Source organism: Tachypleus tridentatus, chromosome 1, assembly GCF_004210375.1.
Source record: "Tachypleus tridentatus isolate NWPU-2018 chromosome 1, ASM421037v1, whole genome shotgun sequence".
Classification (NCBI taxonomy): Eukaryota; Metazoa; Arthropoda; class Merostomata; order Xiphosura; family Limulidae; genus Tachypleus; species Tachypleus tridentatus.
Genome location: NC_134825.1, coordinates 45,460,275 through 45,477,426, shown reverse-complemented (window position 1 = coordinate 45,477,426; position 17,152 = coordinate 45,460,275). Strand labels below are relative to the sequence as shown.

The following is a 17,152-nucleotide window of genomic DNA, read 5'->3' as shown; positions in this document are numbered from 1 at the left end:
TCACCATGGAATATCCTGAAATAAGTAACAGGGCTTTGATAATTTAGATACGTTTTCCAACAACATATCTTTTTGAGCAAACATTTTCACTGTATACAGCTACAAAGACCAAATTTAGAAACAGGCTAAATATTGAATATGATTTGCGCTTACAGGTAACAACCGTAACTCTAAGTATTGAAGTAATTTGTGAAGCAAAACAAGCCCATCCGAGCCTCTAATAATAAATAAGTACACTGTACTTTTACTGATATAAATTTTATATGCAGAAAGGTTTGAACAAGTAAGTTGAAGTAAAAATATTCTTTAAATATTGATATTTTTAATAAATTTGTGCTAGTGACCGATTGTTTCTATTTTAGTGTATTTTATTTATTAACGTTCCGAAATGTTTTTTTTTCTTTCTGATGTGAAGCTCCGCTGGTGTAAGAAGTTTGGGAATTCCTGGTTTAGATCATTAATATGTTTATTGTATTCGAGCCAGCATGATGAGTCCTAATATTGGGCAAAACGGCTCGTTTGTATTGAAAACAGTAGATCTAGTATGTTCGACGTTATAACATGTTCTGCTTGCCTTTATATATATGGTTTTTTTTATTACTGTGCCAGTTTAATTAAGGTTTTTATTTAGATGGCAATTGATTGGCATCTTGTATTATTTGTGACGTAAGAGCGACTTTGTATTTTACAATAAGTATCTCAGATTATAAAGTAAGTTAAAATACACCCAAGTGATCTAACCGAGATCAAGAGTTGTGAGTTTGGAAAAAACTTTACATTATAAGTGAATAAAACTTATAATTATTTATGTTGTTTTTAACTAATCTTACACGTTTTATTCTCTAGCCTTTACTCATACTATTCATACTCCAGTTTAAATGTTCCTGGTATTTAAAGTTATATAGTAATATAAAATGTACATCCAACATGTTATAGTCTTCAATCACAATGACTTTAAAATATTTTGAAGTTAATTTTTTGTCGTGTGCATGTTGTTACAGACTCTAAAGATTTCTAATTTATTTCTGAAATATTAAACCAGCCAGTGAATATACTTTTTGGTCTTAAAAAAAGATAAAGCAGAAAAAAACTGACCCTAATGAACACTGAAAATATGACTGGTTTATCTTCAGTGTGGCTAAACCATGAAGTAGAGATTCATATTAAATAATTTATATGAACTGTGAATAATTAATATTGAATGATATGCGTATACTTTTTATGGTAAGATAAGCTTAAGCTCTCGAGCCTACCTCGGAGGCACGTGAGAGCTAATTTGTTTTCGGTTAATTACTAGTACAAAAAGGCAAAGGAAAATTAGTAAACATGTTAAAATACTTCGGTAATGTAAATTATTTACTGTTTTGGCTTTAGAAATGCTTTTAATGCAAAGCTCATTTTGCAATATTCATCTAGTTCCTAGGTTTTGCCCTGTTTCATTTATTAAGACTTTATTTGTAACACGTTTTACTTTATATTTAACTTAAGTGTAACTGTACTTAAGTCACGTTAAATCACATTTACAGTCCTCAATGGTTCAGTGGAGAATTTTAGGATTTTTAAAGCTGAAGTTATGGGGATTAGATCTCCACGATGGATTCAGCATGTATTGTCTGTTATGCAAATTTATAAAATACACAAAGGGATATGCGTGCTCTACACTCCACGGTTATCGAAACCCGACTGCGAGCAGCATACGCCTGCAGACAACCACTGTGCATGTGTGGGGTGCATGTACGGCTTTATAAATAACAATAAAATGTAAGCTCTCCTCTGGAGAAACAGTATACACACTCTGTACTCCGAGTACACATTTTCTCAAGTTCTTCATACATAAACACAGTGTATATGGTTAAAATCTTCTTAACTCTGAATAACCCAATGTTATACCTTTATTCTGGCCAGTATTTACGACCGATTCTTATATTTTACTGGTATGTATATGAGCATATCTTATATGCATCATATATTTTCATATATGCACATGAACATATCTTATATCTGTATCATATATTTTCATATATGTATATGAACATATTTGATTAATACAAATTAAGACTAATTTCAATTTACAAAACACCAAGTCTCTGGATGGAACTCATTTGTTTTATCACTGCTGAAGATGTGCTATACTCGAAATATTACTCAATACAGATTGATTTCCGGACGTTTTTTTTTTCCCCCTAATAGTTATTATAAAATACCATGACTTTTTAAGAGGAAATTGTTTCTTTTCTTTTGTGCTCTTTACTGGCTCAGCGGTATGTCTGCGGGCTTACAACGCTAAAAACTGGGTTTCGATACCCGTGGTGGGCAGAGCACAGATAGCCCATTGTGTAGCTTTGTGCTTAATTCAAAACAACAACTTATTGTGAATCGAAAAGTTGAAGTTTGGAGCATATTATCCTGAACTAACCGCGGTTAGTGATAAATAAAGATACTATTTACTTCAGTAATGTAACTGTTGTTAGACAACTTTTCTTTTGTTATTTAACAAACAGTCAAGTGATAATTATGAAGACTTTGAAATCAGTTTGTGAAGTATTCTGTTTTCATTTCATGATACACGCACAAACACACATACGTAAACGAATATTTCGCTTCAAGTTCTAATAAGAAACTGTATTAGCACGCTTATATTTTACGAACAGATTGTCACAACTTCAAACTGATGTTCTACGTCTTTTCCCGCCATCTCTGGTTGAGATTTGTAAACAATAGAAGTTGGTAGAACAAAGATTTCTGTTCTTCCCTGAAATCTACATAGCAACGTATGACAAAACCACGGGTCAGTTTTATAAAACGTAGGGTCCAAATGGGAATTAAATCGTATAATTTTCTCTTGATATTGACTACATTTAGATAATCAACCTTTGATCTGTAATTGTTCGAAATGAATCGATTGTTGGTAGAGCTTTTCTCAGAAACAAAAAGTTGAAATATCGACGTATGATCGAATTTTTATTAGTTTTAACATTCCGAATTTCCTTCAGAATAATGTAACAATTATCTTTAGAAGTGGTGATAATGTTTATTTATCGTAAATTTGGTTTTTGTTTAACTTGCAACTGATATTACTTGATTTAAATATATTTTAGGTTTACTTGGAACCAATAGTGATAAATCATAAGTTTGTTTGTTTTTTGCACAAAGCTACTCGAGGGCTATCTGTGCTAGCCGTCCCTAATTTAGCAGTGTAAGACTAGAGGGAAGGCAGCTAGTCATCACCACCCACCGCCAACTCTTGGGCTACTCTTTTACAATCGAATAGGGGGATTGACCGTCACATTATAACGCCCCCACGGCTGGGAGGGCGAGCATGTTTGGCGCGACGCGGATGCGAACCCGCGACCCTCAGATTACGAGTCGCACGCCTTAACTCGCTTGGCCATGCCGGGCCTAAATACATAAGTACAAATTATGTTATTTCTGGCTTTTAAATAAGCTGGTACCATATTCCAAAGGATTCAAACATCCTTTACAGTCTACTATCCAACCATTTAACATGTATAAAATATATGTCATGAAATTAATATTCATATCAGTATATCAGTGCAATTTACATAACGAACCATTATCAGTATCAAATGTTAAAGCTCTTAAAAGGGTTACGTATTGTCCGTAATTCTATTAACTACGTTGATTTCTATGGGTAATCTTGCGTCGTCATAAATATCATAAGCACAGTGCTTTAGCGATAAAATATAAATAGAAGGAAGAAGGATTTGCGGGAAAAAACATTCTTCAAAATTAAGGTTAAAATTTTGTTTAAATTTATCTGTAGATTATAAAATATAGTTTTAGTTACACATGAACAGTTTTATGACTGAGTGCAGAAATTATAAGTATTTGTGTGTGTTTTTCTAATAGCAAAACCACATCGGGTTATCTGCTGAGTCCAGTGAAGGGAATCGAACTCCTGATTTTAGCGTTGTAAATCCGTAGACTTACCGAGGGATATAAGTACTTGTTTCTATAGTTATGAGCCAAAATCAAACTTAGGATTCGTTTAGAACAAAATTTATGTTGCATAAGTGTAGCATGTCGGAAATATCAAAATAGTAAGTTTTAATGAAAACTAATCAGGGTCATACTTTAAATTATAGTTAGAATCATGGTTTATTAAATTAAGATATAAAATTAAGTAATTTTATCACTTCCACTGTCTTATCATTTATTTCTATATTTCTTTTTAAAGTGAAAATTATTTTTGGGTTTATTTGAGCAAAGACCACATTCACAGAGACCTTATTACAACTGATTATTAATTAATTATGTTATAATTGTGAGGTAATTGCTAGGAACGCTGTATTTCATGATGTCAAATGTATACTTTATCACATTAACTATTTCCCAGCTTCAGTCTGTAACAAATATCTAACAACAGTTACATTACTGAAGTAAACAATATCTTTATTTATCACTAACCGCGGTTAGTTCAGGATAATATGCTTCAAACTTCAAATTTTCGATTCACAATAAGTTGTTGTTGTTGTTGTTTTGAATTAAGCACAAACCTACACAATGGGCTATCTGTGCTCTGCCCACCACGGGTATCGAAACCCAGTTTTTAGCGTTGTAAGCCCGCAGACATACCGCTGAGCCTCTGGGGGGCTTCACAATAAGAAGTCTCCCAGTGGGATAGCGGTTAGTCTACGGACTTAGGCCACTAAAATGTGGAGTTTAATTCTTCGGGGTGGACATAGCAGATAGCTCTATGTGGCCTCACTGTCAAATAAATACAATAAGTTTGATTTGGGCCCGGCATGGCCAAGCGTGTTAGGGCGTGCGACTCGTAATCTGAGGATCGCGAGTTCACATCCCGTCGCGCCAAACATGCTCGCCCTCCCAGCCGTGGGGGCATTATAATGTGACGGTCAATCCCACTATTCGTTGGTAAAAGAGTAGCCCAAGAGTTGGCGATTGGTGGTGATGACTAGCTGCCTTCCCTCTAGTCTTACACTGCTAAATTAGGGACGGCTAGCACAGATAGCCCTCGAGTAGCTTTGTGCGAAATTCGAAAACAAACAAACAAACAAAGTTTGATTTGGTTTGTTTTTAATTTCGCGCAAAGATATACGAAGGCTATTTGCGCTAGCCGTCTCTAATTTAGCTGTGTAAGACTAGAGAGAAGGCAGCTAGTCATCACCACCCACCGTCAAGTTTTTGGCTACCTTTTTTACTAACGAATAGTGGAATTGAAAATCACGTTATAACGCCCCTACGGCTAAAAGGGAGAACATATTTGGTGTGACGGGGATTTGAACCCTCTACCATGAGATTATGAGTCGAGCGCCCTAACCACGCGGCCATACCGGGCCTTTTTTGATATCATTGCTCTGTTCGTTTATCTGCTAAGGTGCAGGATTCCCATATCTATTGATATGATAAGTGGAAGTCTTTTGACTCTTCTGTTGAAAGCATGATCTTGGTAGTCTTTTCAATGTTTCGGTTGTGGAATTCTGTGGGGAGACAACTTTAATTTCTGGGTGGAATTCAACTAAGATGAAACTTGCGCTATTCTTGAGAGGAGACTATATTCGACGTGGATGTGTCCACGCAATAAGTTGAAATGTATGATATTGATAATCTTCTGAGAATGGTTGAGAGGGGTTAGTCTGCAGAACTGAGGGATTATATTAGAATCATAACACCTCTTGAAGAGTCAAACTTCTGCTCAGCTTTGTCTTTTCTATGTGAAGCTGAGTTTTTGAAAATTGTTCCAAATAATTTTCGCTATTAAAACTGAATGTTTCATACAAGTTTTACTTATGGGTAATATTGAAGAACATAACATAGAACTCGTAGTTTCTAAGAACGTTCTGGGTCTTCCGAAGATAAGGTTGAATGTTTCACACAGGTTTTACTTGTGGATAACGTTAAAAAACAAAATACAAATCTAGTAGTTTCTAAAAATGTCCTCGGTGTTCCAAAGAGATATTTTGAAGTAATCAAAGAAACTACTCTTTCAGTTTAATGGAAAAAATTGGTTATTATAGGATAAACAGAATATTATTTATATGTTTAACAAAAAAAGAAACTACCGATTTATTAATACACCCAAATAACTTACACCAAGATCTGAAAAGCAATCTTTTCAATCACATGAAGGCTTTTTTTTTTTTTTTTTTTTACGGCTGTAGGATTGATCTCTCGAATTTTGTTTACCGTTATAGTTGAACTTTTATGTTTCGAGTAGATCATTACTATGTTTATATTTGACATTAAATGTTCGGTAAGCTGGCACGTATTATCATACAGTCTTAGTTAGTCTTGTTTGGTTAGCTGGCACGTATTATCATACAGTCTTAGTTAGTCTTGTTTGGTTAGCTGGCACATGTATTATCATACAGTTTTTGTCAGTCTTGTTTGGTAAGTTTGTACACGTGTCATCATACAGCCTTAGTTAGTCTTGTTTGGTAAGTCGGTACAGTGTCATCATACAGCCTTAGTTAGTCTTGTTTGGTAAGTCGGTATACGTGTCATCATACAGCCTTAGTTAGTCTTGATGATTCTGATCATTTATTGTTATAATTTCCTGACAGGCTCGTGACTGACTACGCACTTGTATGGTAATTTATGTAATACATCTGTTCATGCCTCTACATTTCCTTTTCCTAATCTCCCCAACAGCTAACATCTTCATACACATATAAGTTGGCTGAGCCACTCTGTGTGATTTAGGCTTCTGTGTTCTATTATTGATGGTAATAATAATTGGTAAAATTATATGTCAATGGAACGCAGGTGACCGTTGTTTTTAAAGTTTCTTATTGTCCTTATAAACAAGTAAATCTAAGTCGCTCGTCTTACTTGGAAAGGTAAACAGTATTTTTACCCCTTTTCCTTCTTTAACGGTTGGTAGTAGTCGTGTATTTATTACTTAGAAAATTTTCATTTGTGTTTTGTTACTTATAAGAAAAAATCTAGCTCTGAAAATGTTACTTTAGCTAGCTTCGCAAAATTTGGTAAAAGAAAATAAAAGCAAGATTTTTCTCTCAGTTCTCTTTTGAAAATTAGATGTAAGCATTTCGTTATTTTAATTTAAGTCTAATATAATTAAGTTTCTGCTAATGTTTATATGTATAAAGTTTAACCTACTTATTGAAATGTAGCCAAAATATTTCATTTTCCTCCACGTGAAAAGTATATAATATAAAAATGTAAGATATAAAATACACTTAAATTAACACACAATAATTTCTTTATTAAAATCGAACCTTCTAGCGGCATGTCTGCAAGGTTACAAACCCAAAAACCTGGTTTCGATACCTGTGATTGGCTGAATACAGATAACTCATTGTGTAGTTTATTCGCTTTGCTGTTGTTGTTTTAAATTAACCACAAAGCTACACAATGGGCTATCTGTGCTCTGCCCACCACGGGTATTAAAACCCGGTTTTTAGCGTTGTAAGACCGCAGACATACCGCTGAGCCACTGGGGGGCTATTCGCTTTGCCAGAAACTGTTAAAATCAAACGTGGTTTGGTTTGTTTGTAGTTAAACACAAAACTGCACAATGGGCTATCTGTATTCTGACAACCATGTGTATCGAAACCCGGTTTCTAGCGTTGTAAGTGCACAAACATGTCGTTGTGCTTCTAGGGGTTCAATCGAACCTCGAATCAATAGTAAACTAACTATCAGTAAGTAACGTTTTATTATTTGAAAGAAAAAATAATAATTTAACTTAAAAATACAACAACATTATTTTTTCTGTTTGAGAATGTTAGAACTTTAATATAGATATCTTCCTGCACAATTAAGTTAGAAATAACTTGCGGTTTTGTGTGGACAACATGGACGAGGTGAGTCAGTGACTTCAGTCCTTAGCTTGTCTTTATTAGTTAAAACTTTTTAATGCACTCATTTAGTAAAATATTTTAAGGATGGTAGCAAAAAAGACTGTAGAAATCAGAAAATTTAAACGTAGAACAACAATTACAAAGTTTTATGTAATTTGTTGGTTAACGTTAAAAAATATTAAATGAAAAGCTCAGGCCTTTATCGTGCACGATAATAACTGTTATAACTTAGTGTTGTTGTGTATCACACAGTATTCACCTGTATCATAATTAAAGACACTTAGTGTTGTTGTGTATTACATTGTATTCACCTGTATCATAATTAAGGACACTTAGTGTTGTTGTGTATTACACAGTATTCACCTGTATCATAATTAAGGACACTTAGTGTTGTTGTGTATTACACAGTATTCACCTGTATCATTATTAAGGACACTTAGTGTTGTTGTGTATCACACAGTATTCACCTGTATCATTATTAAGGACACTTAGTGTTGTTGTGTATTACATTGTATTCACCTGTATCATTATTAAGGACACTTAGTGTTGTTGTGTATTACATTGTATTCACCTGTATCATTATTAAGGATACTTAGTGTTGTTGTGTATCACACAGTATTCACCTGTATCATAATTAAGGAGAGTTAGTACGCAGGGTAGGAGGAGTTAACACAACATCGCGGTTCGGACCTTGGATCTCCTGACATTTACAGTCAAATAATCTACTGTGAACATCTACAAAGTACTATCAAAGCAGGTTACTGGAGTTAATGTAACATTTCCTTTTTCTCTCACCATCGATATTTTCATTATTGCTAAATGCAAGAACACTACTGTTTTAAACTTACCTTTAAGTTGCTTTATTTTTTCAACGTACATACACAGTACGAACCAGCCAATCAAGCCTGACCTTTCTATAAAGAATGGAAAATTATTCTTTCTTCATTAACTGTTTGCACAACAGAAATTGCAAACATTACCCGAAAAAAAAAACAAACTAAGGTCAAACTGGATTTGAACTCGCGACATTATTTATCGATAAGAACTTACTGCGCATGAATTTCAAGGCCCATCATTTTCACTTCAAGAACAAATGTCGACCACTCTATTTGAGATGTGCGAATAACCTGTAAACCTTGAGCTATACTTTCGTCATTTTCTGTTAGAAGTGTAGATTTGAAAAGTAATTTGAGTTTATAAATTTTGAGCGCTGAACTTAGTCGTATTTGGTTTTAATTTTTTAATAAGTAAAAACTGAAACACTGAATGAGACTCAAACCCCGACTGTGCCTACAACGCAAGTGCTGAATTATAATATGCGTGTGACAACTAAGTCATTAACAAGAAACGATTAATGTTAAATTCTGCAGTTTAGATCGCTATAACTGCATTTCTATTGTATTACTGGAGTAGTATTTCCACCCACCGGTAGTACAGCGGTAAGTTTACGGATTTACAATGATAAAATCAGCGGTTCGATTCCACTTAGTGGGCTCAGCCGATGGCCCCATTTGGCTGTGCTATAAAAACACATGTTAATATTTCTGGTTCCCAAACACATCCAAGTAATTACAGCGTGAAACAAATATTTTGAATTTGTGAACAAGCTAAGTAATTGTGGAATGAATCAGATCTTTTGAATGTGTGAACAAAATAACTGCAATTACAGAATGAAACAGATATTTTGAATGTGTAAATAAACTAATATGTTTTTTTCTCTAACAGTTGTAAATGTAACATTCAATTTTCTCCCTATAGGACACGTGGGACTACATTTTTTGTGTTGGATATAAATATCACTTCACTTTAGTCTTCGTTCAGTCCAGATGTCGAATTCCAGTAATGCATAACAGGTCGTCATGAGAGTGGTTTTTACAGTTGGCAAAATATAGATAAATAACCTTTTTTTGCACAGATTTTTTGCTTTTTTAAAAAGTTAGTAACGGGCTATTTGAGAGAGATTGAATTACAAAAGAAACACCTGCAATGAAAAGTTTGTTTTGTTTGTTTTCTGACACTGAATAACTATAATAGACTACTATCTTATTAGTTACAGTATAAACAGAATTATAAATAGAAATGTGGCCCTCCATCATTGGCACATCGGTAAAACCGCGGTCTTATAACGTTGAATTTCGGATTCTGATATCAATGATGGGCACGACACAGATAGCCCGTTATGTAGATTTGTGTTAAACTGCGAAGGAGCAAAACAGGAATGTTCTCTGATATACCTTGTTTAGAATAAACTGTTTTATTTTGATATCAACGAAATTTGTTCTAGTGCAACACAACTTTAAAAATATTGCAGAAACGTTTTTGTAATGCGATCATATTTTAAAAATATATTATGAGTAAAATTTTAAAATTCGTATGTTCTGATATAGAAACTAAAGAAAGCGACCAGTTTGGACGATTGGCTAACATGGCGGAACAGAGATCCCTTGAGAATAACGCCAAACTTCCCATGTTGGAAGGCACCAGTGAGATTCGATTGACCGAACCAGTTCAATCCTGTGGAAGAAAAGTAATACTTTTAAGAAATGTTCGAACATGATAAAGAAAAATATTAATTTAACTTTTTGATTAATCAAAACTTAGATAATCACTTGATATATAAAAAACGACTGGAAATGATTCAAATCATATCCTTTTGATAAATATCCGTTTACGGCTTTCCATTGAATAGAGGGATGTAATTGAACTTGTGTATTTTATTGTGATGTAATATCATCCATGTTATGGAGTGTTAGAATAAACTACACGAATATGAACGTTATACGCCATAAAATTAAAACTGAATCCTTTAGATATCGTATAAATAGATATTTACATAATTTTAATATAAGTTTATATAGGTGCAAGAATGTTGTTTATTTTAATTATTGTTAGTCTGTTCTAGTTATTCTTTGTACATTATAATACAATGATATTTACGTGTGTCTGTTAATATTTAATAATAACAAAAATAGATCGTGAACTTAGTGGTACAGCGAACTTGCAACACTAAAAACCGGCTTTCGATTCCCGTGGTGGGCAGAGCGCAGATAGCCCATTGTTTAGATAGATGAATAAAAAAGATAAACACAAACGAACATAAGATAGTAACGGAAATGTTTAAGACAAATGTGTTTTATTTTGTATGTTCGTTACTTTTTATCTTAAAACTTTCAATCTAATTTTCTCTTGTGATATAAGTGATTTTCTCATATACTTCCTGATCCGTCAGCAACTTGATGTACCCTTGAACATCCCGATTTGGAACGGATTCAAGACGCACAAAAATCATACCACATATTTATAGAATGGCAATCCAGATTATAATCAACGTCGAATTCTGCCAGGCAGAATGATATCTCATTTGCTGAAGTAGAGAGTTTTGTACGGTAATATCACGCTTGGATAATGATATAGATTTTAAACTACTTCAAAAAATTATATTATTATAACAGATGTTTCTGCACAAAATAAAGAGTTCATTGAAGCTAAAATACGACTTATGGGACAAAATTAATATCATATTTTATGGTCCGGGTATTTGAAACTATTTCTTCTGTAACTCTATTAAGACTCACAAGTAATAGCAGAGTTTAAGTAATAGCAAGTTTACGAACTTACAATGCTGAAAACCGATGTTCGATTTTCTGCGGTGGATACAGTAGATATCTTAATACATTTGTTTGTAATTAAGCGAAAATCTACACAATGGACGGTCTGTGCTCTGTCGGTCCGACATGACGAGGTTGTTAAGGCACTCGACTCGTATTTCGAGGGTAGCGGGTTCGAATTCCCGTCACACCAAACAAGCTCGCCCTTTCAGCCGTGAAGCGTTATAATGTGACGGTCAATTCCACTATTCGTTGGCGGTGGGTGGCGATGACTAGCTGCCTTCCCTCTAGTCTTACACTGCTAAATTAGGAACGCCTAGCGCAGTTATCTCTTGAGTAGCTGTGTGCGAAATTCAAACCAAACCTGTGCTCTGTCCACCACAGGTATCCAAACCGTATTCTAGACTTTTGTCACTGTTCCAAAACAAACAAACAGTACGTGGCGGATAACTTGGTTCACGTTATTAACAAAGTTACATTTCTAAGTCTGTGAGTATCAATATATATATATATGAACATTTTCCAGGTTGCGAGATCACTTTCCTAAATTTATAAACAGCAAAATTAATAAAAAAAATAAAATTTAGAGTTTCCTTCTATTCAAATAATCTTCATCATCGTAAAATGTGATATTTTTTATGCAAAAAAAGAACACAGTAATGTTTAGGTGTAGCCGGTAATGAGCTTGTTATCTGGGGTGCGAAAAATTATTACACTGAACTCGCTACGCAATTCCTCCTGTAGGTACGTTATAAAATTGACAGAGAATCCCATCATTCGGTCAGAAAACAGTTGTAAAAGCTCTTGTAGCGGATAATTCTTTTCTTCTGGGCTGTTTCTGTCGTAGGTACATATCACACAAACTTTAGATAGTGAGTGATATTGATAAGGTACATATACTACACAAACTTTAGATAGTGAGTGATATTGATAAGTGTGACACAAAGCGTCAATGGAACATACTACACAAACTTTAGATAGTGAGTAACACTGGTATAACACAAGGCGTCAGTTTTACATAGAACACAAACTTTAGACAGTGAGTAACACTGGTATAATACAAGGCGTCAGTTTTACATAGAACACAAACTTTATACAGTGAGTGGCATTTGTTAATTGCGACACAAGGCGTCGGTGGCACATACTACACAAATTTTAGCGAGTAACACCGGTAAGTGTGACACAAGACATCGGGCACATAGCACACAAACATCAGATAGTGAGAGGCATTGGTAAGTGTGATACATATCACATAAACTTTAGACCAGGAATGGGCAACCACATGGCCACTAGCCACATGTGGCCAGTGGATAGCACAATTGTGGCCAGCTTGAGATTAGGAATCAATTTTCTCCATCATTCATTTTCTTATCGCAAATTTGGTAATCAGCAACTGCACTACCTCACATCATCGCTAATGTCGCGCGCTTCATCACTGCTACAGGTCCCGCCCATTTTGTAACGTCATTTTGATTTAGAAGTTTTTTTTATCGACTGTGCGTTGTTTTGAATGCGTTTTTGATCGTGCAACATTGAAGTGTTTAAATATATTATGTTTTTAATCCCATAATATGGATAAGTGAATAATTCGAAAACAAAAGAATCCACATGATGGTGAACATTCAGAAAATAAAGACAATTTAATTGATTCTGGCATTACTGCTGAAAACAGAATGGTGCGCAAGGAGAAAAACGTGAAATGAGAATTTAATGAAAGTTGGGAGTTGAAATTTGCAGTGATTGAAGTAAATAATAAGCCAGTGTGTCTTTTGTGTAACAAAGTTTTTAGAAATAATAAAGTATACAACCTTAAGCAATACTTGAACAATTTTAACAACGAATTTGGTGTAAAATATCCAGTTGATAGCAAAAATTGTATGAATGAAATTAGCTGTCTGAAAGCACAACTTCATGAACAGAAAGGGAGGCCTACAAATGTTGTTATCATTGATAGAACTAGTTACATTAGCTAGCTATAAAGTAGCTTGGATTCTAGCTAAAAAAAAAAAGAAATCATTTTCTTATGCTGTACAAGTAAAATAAATATTGATTGTCGTCATTGAAACTCTGTTTGAGAATTATGATTCAAAAATAAAAGGTGATATTCTTCAAAAGGTAAATAATATGCAATTAAGTCAAAGAACAATTGTTTGCAGATTGCTAGAGTTAGTGAAAGACATAGAAAATCAGTTGCTTGAACAACTAAAAGACTGTTTGTACTTTTTATTAGCACTAGATGAGTTAACAGATGTTAGCACAGTTGATATTTTGGGTTCAATATGTAAATTCAGATCTTCAGGTGAGGGAAGAAATGCTTGGCCTTTGTGGATAATGAGATCGAACATGTGGAAAAACATTTTTTAAAAAAAATTCTTGAAATGTCAAAAAATTTTAATCTGGATTTAAAACAAAACTGGTTTCTGTCACAACAGACGGTGCTCTCGCTATGACTAAGGTGAAATTAGGTTTTGTTTCTCTTTTGAAGCAGCATTTATTTGAAAATAATGTGAAGTCCACGCTGCCATATTTCCATTGCATTTTGCATCAGGAAAATTTATGTGCTCAAATGTCTAAAAGTGATTAATTGAAAAATTTGATGGACATTGTTGTAAAAATTGTGAATTATATTAGAAGTGGAAGCTCTCTTATGCATTGACAGTTTCTTGAGACTTTGAAGAAAATCAGTGACTGTACTTCTGATGATCTTACTGATTTTGCAAATATAAAATGGTTAAATAGAAGAAAAATCTTGGAACGATTTACTTCTTTATTTCCTCAAATAAAAGGGTATCTTGTTGTAAAAGGTAAGTTTGAAAATTTTCTTGAAATTGAAACTTTGTCATGACAGTGTGATTTGCACTTTCTGTGCGACATGATGACTCACTTAAATAATTTGAATATGAAGCTTCAGGAAAGAGGTAAAATAATAAGCGAGCAATCACAGTCTGTTCATGAATTTCAATTAAAGCAGAACAATTACAAAAGAATTATTTGATACATTTTGCAAAGTTGAATAGTTTTCTAGAAAATAATGACAATGATTTCTCCGATGCTGAAGATGATCTCTATGTAAATAGGATCCAAAATCTGTCTTAGAAATTTGAATGACGCTTCTCCGAATTTAAAAATTTGAAATTAATATTTGAACTTTTGCATGATCAATTTCAATTTGACTTAGGAAATTTCAGTAAGGAAATTACATCTTTTTTATCTTTGGAAAAGTGAATTTGAAGAGGAGACAATTACCCTGCAAAGTGTTTGTTTGTTTGTTTGTTTGTTTGTTTTAAATTTCGCACAAAGCTACTCGAGGGCTATCTGTGCTAGCCGTCCATAATTTAGCAGTGTAAGATTAGAGGGAAGGCAGCTAGTCATCACCACCCACCGCCAACTCTTGAGCTTCTCTTTTACCAACGAATAGTGGGATTGACCGTCACATTATAATGCCCCCACGGCTGAAAGGGCGAGTATGTTTGGCGCGATGGGGATGCGAACCCTGGACCCTCAGATTACGAGTCGCACGCCTTAACATGCTTGGCCATGCCGGGCCCCCTGCACAGTGTAGAACACATAAAATGTAAACAAAAATGTTCTATCAGAGAGATGTGGTTCACTATTCTAATAACTGAAAGTCTTCCAAATTTAAAGACAGCAATTTCAAAATTATTTTCCATGTTTGGATCCACATGGGTGTGGGTTAGTTTGGTTTGTTTTGAATTTCCGTCCCTAATTTAGCAGTGTAACACTAGAGGGAAGGCAGCCAGTCATCACCACCCATCGCCAACTTTTGGGCTACTCTTTTACAAACGAATAGTGGGATTGACTGTCACATATTATAACGCTCTCACGGCTGAAAGGGCGAGCATGTTTGGTGTGTCGGAGATTCGAACCCGAGACCACCAGATTACAACTCGGGTGCCTTAACCACCTGGCCGTGTTGGGTTGCATGGGTATATGAGTCAACATTTTCTACGCTAGATTTTCTTAAGTCTAGGTATAGATATCGTCTTACTGACATAAATTTAAAGGCAGATCTAAGATGCTCATTGAGCATAGATGTTAATCCAAATTTCACGAAACTTGTTGATGATAACCCCATCTATTTTCACATTGAAGGTTAGTTAAAATGAAATTATTTTGATTAAACTAACATCTTTCAATTTTTTTTAATAGTGTGACCAACGTTGTTTTCATTAGCCACAGTTTTGGCCACAATAAAAATTATGTTGCTCACTCCTCCTTTAGACAATGAGCGACACTGGTATGTGTGACATGGTGTGAATCACGTTTCATCTGCTTTGATATTTAACGGTAGAAAATAGACAAAATAACATAGTCCCACTCGTTCCATCTACAGTACTGCATTTTAATCCCGATGAACAAAGATATTTCCACGATGGTAATACACCAATTCAACATGCTCAATCATTGTTTGTGAGTGACACATACTCCTCAAATAATGGACTAAAATCAATAAGACATCTACTGCAGGCTTGTGAAATTCACGTTATGAAGAATTTAAGTGTTATATTCGTGACAGATAGTTTAACTCTGTTAGGTCCAGTAACAAAGTCAGTCAATGGGTGATTCTTAGATGGTGATCTAATAACACGGCCAGTCAGTGGATGTTCTATTGCCGTGTAATATACATTATCTTTCTATTTTTTGTAGTTTATAACATGGACCAAGAAGAACCTGCTTTTGGTTTTAACCGTGCTTGGAGTGTTATTTGGTATTCTAATTGGTTTCTTGGCGAGATTTGCAGAATATGGAGAAGAAGTCGTCATGTTGGTTTCTTTTCCTGGTGATATATTGATGAGGATGTTAAAGATGTTAATTTTACCATTGATCATCTCATCCATGATATCAGGTAGGTACACATTTAATATGTATACAGTAAGAGTTAAATTAAAATAGCATTTGGGTATTTCTTGTTTCTCATATTATGAAAAGATTTAAAGTTGCAAGTTGTTATTAGGGTGAAATCTTCATTAATGATACTTATTAAATTAGTAGCATAATGCAAGCGGAAGTGCTAGTCATTTCATGTGTCCACACAGCTTGCGATGTTTCTAAGATGCACCGATTACCTTAAACAAAAAATAATAGAAAGTATTTTTCTATTTTGTTCAGCCTTTCTTAAACTGAGTTAAATTCAAAATTTAGATTTATTTCTGAAATAAGAAGAAAATAGTATTAGTTTTCTCATTATATAAGACACGGGACAAACAAATAAAACTTATGAAACGAATGACGTACTTCGAAGTAAAAGACAACACACATCTATCACTTTCTCTCTAGTTCTGGAGAGAGATAGACAGATCTTTGCCAAGATAAATTTTGGATCACACTGAAAGAATTAAATACTGAATTGAAAACAAGAACTAGTATTTCTCAGAGTGAAGCTACTATCCAGATAACTGCTGTTCGTTCCACAAGTAAATATAGGAAGGACTTAGTCTTCAGCTGCTGTTAAGTCAATATTATTTAATTATATTTTTGTACAGCTCTGCATATTATTGAACTATATTGTTGTACAGTACCATATATTATTGAAAGATACTGTTGTACAGTACTACATGTTTTTTCAACTATATTGTTGTACAGCACTACATATTATTGAACTATATTGTTGTACAGGACTAGATGTTACTGAACTATATTGTTGTACAGTATTACATGCTTTTGAACAATATTGTTGTACAGTACTACAGGGTGTTCGGAAAGTCATTGCGCACTTAT

General features: G+C 34.2%; 1 protein-coding gene across 4 annotated transcripts in view; it reads left to right on the top strand.

Annotated features, from left to right (window-relative positions):
- The window catches only part of LOC143247358 (excitatory amino acid transporter-like), a 63,332-nt gene that overhangs the window by 24,394 nt on the left and 21,786 nt on the right, over positions 1-17,152 (top strand). For 3 of the 4 annotated variants that reach the window (XM_076495320.1, XM_076495299.1, XM_076495289.1), the window contains exons 2-3: positions 10,193-10,332; positions 16,082-16,280. In XM_076495320.1, coding sequence (XP_076351435.1) covers positions 10,231-10,332; positions 16,082-16,280 — 301 coding nt within the window. In that variant the 5' untranslated portion in view covers positions 10,193-10,230. Of the gene's footprint in view, positions 1-6,684; positions 6,822-10,192; positions 10,333-16,081; positions 16,281-17,152 lie in introns of those variants that run through there. The other variant, XM_076495310.1, reaches the window with a different exon arrangement.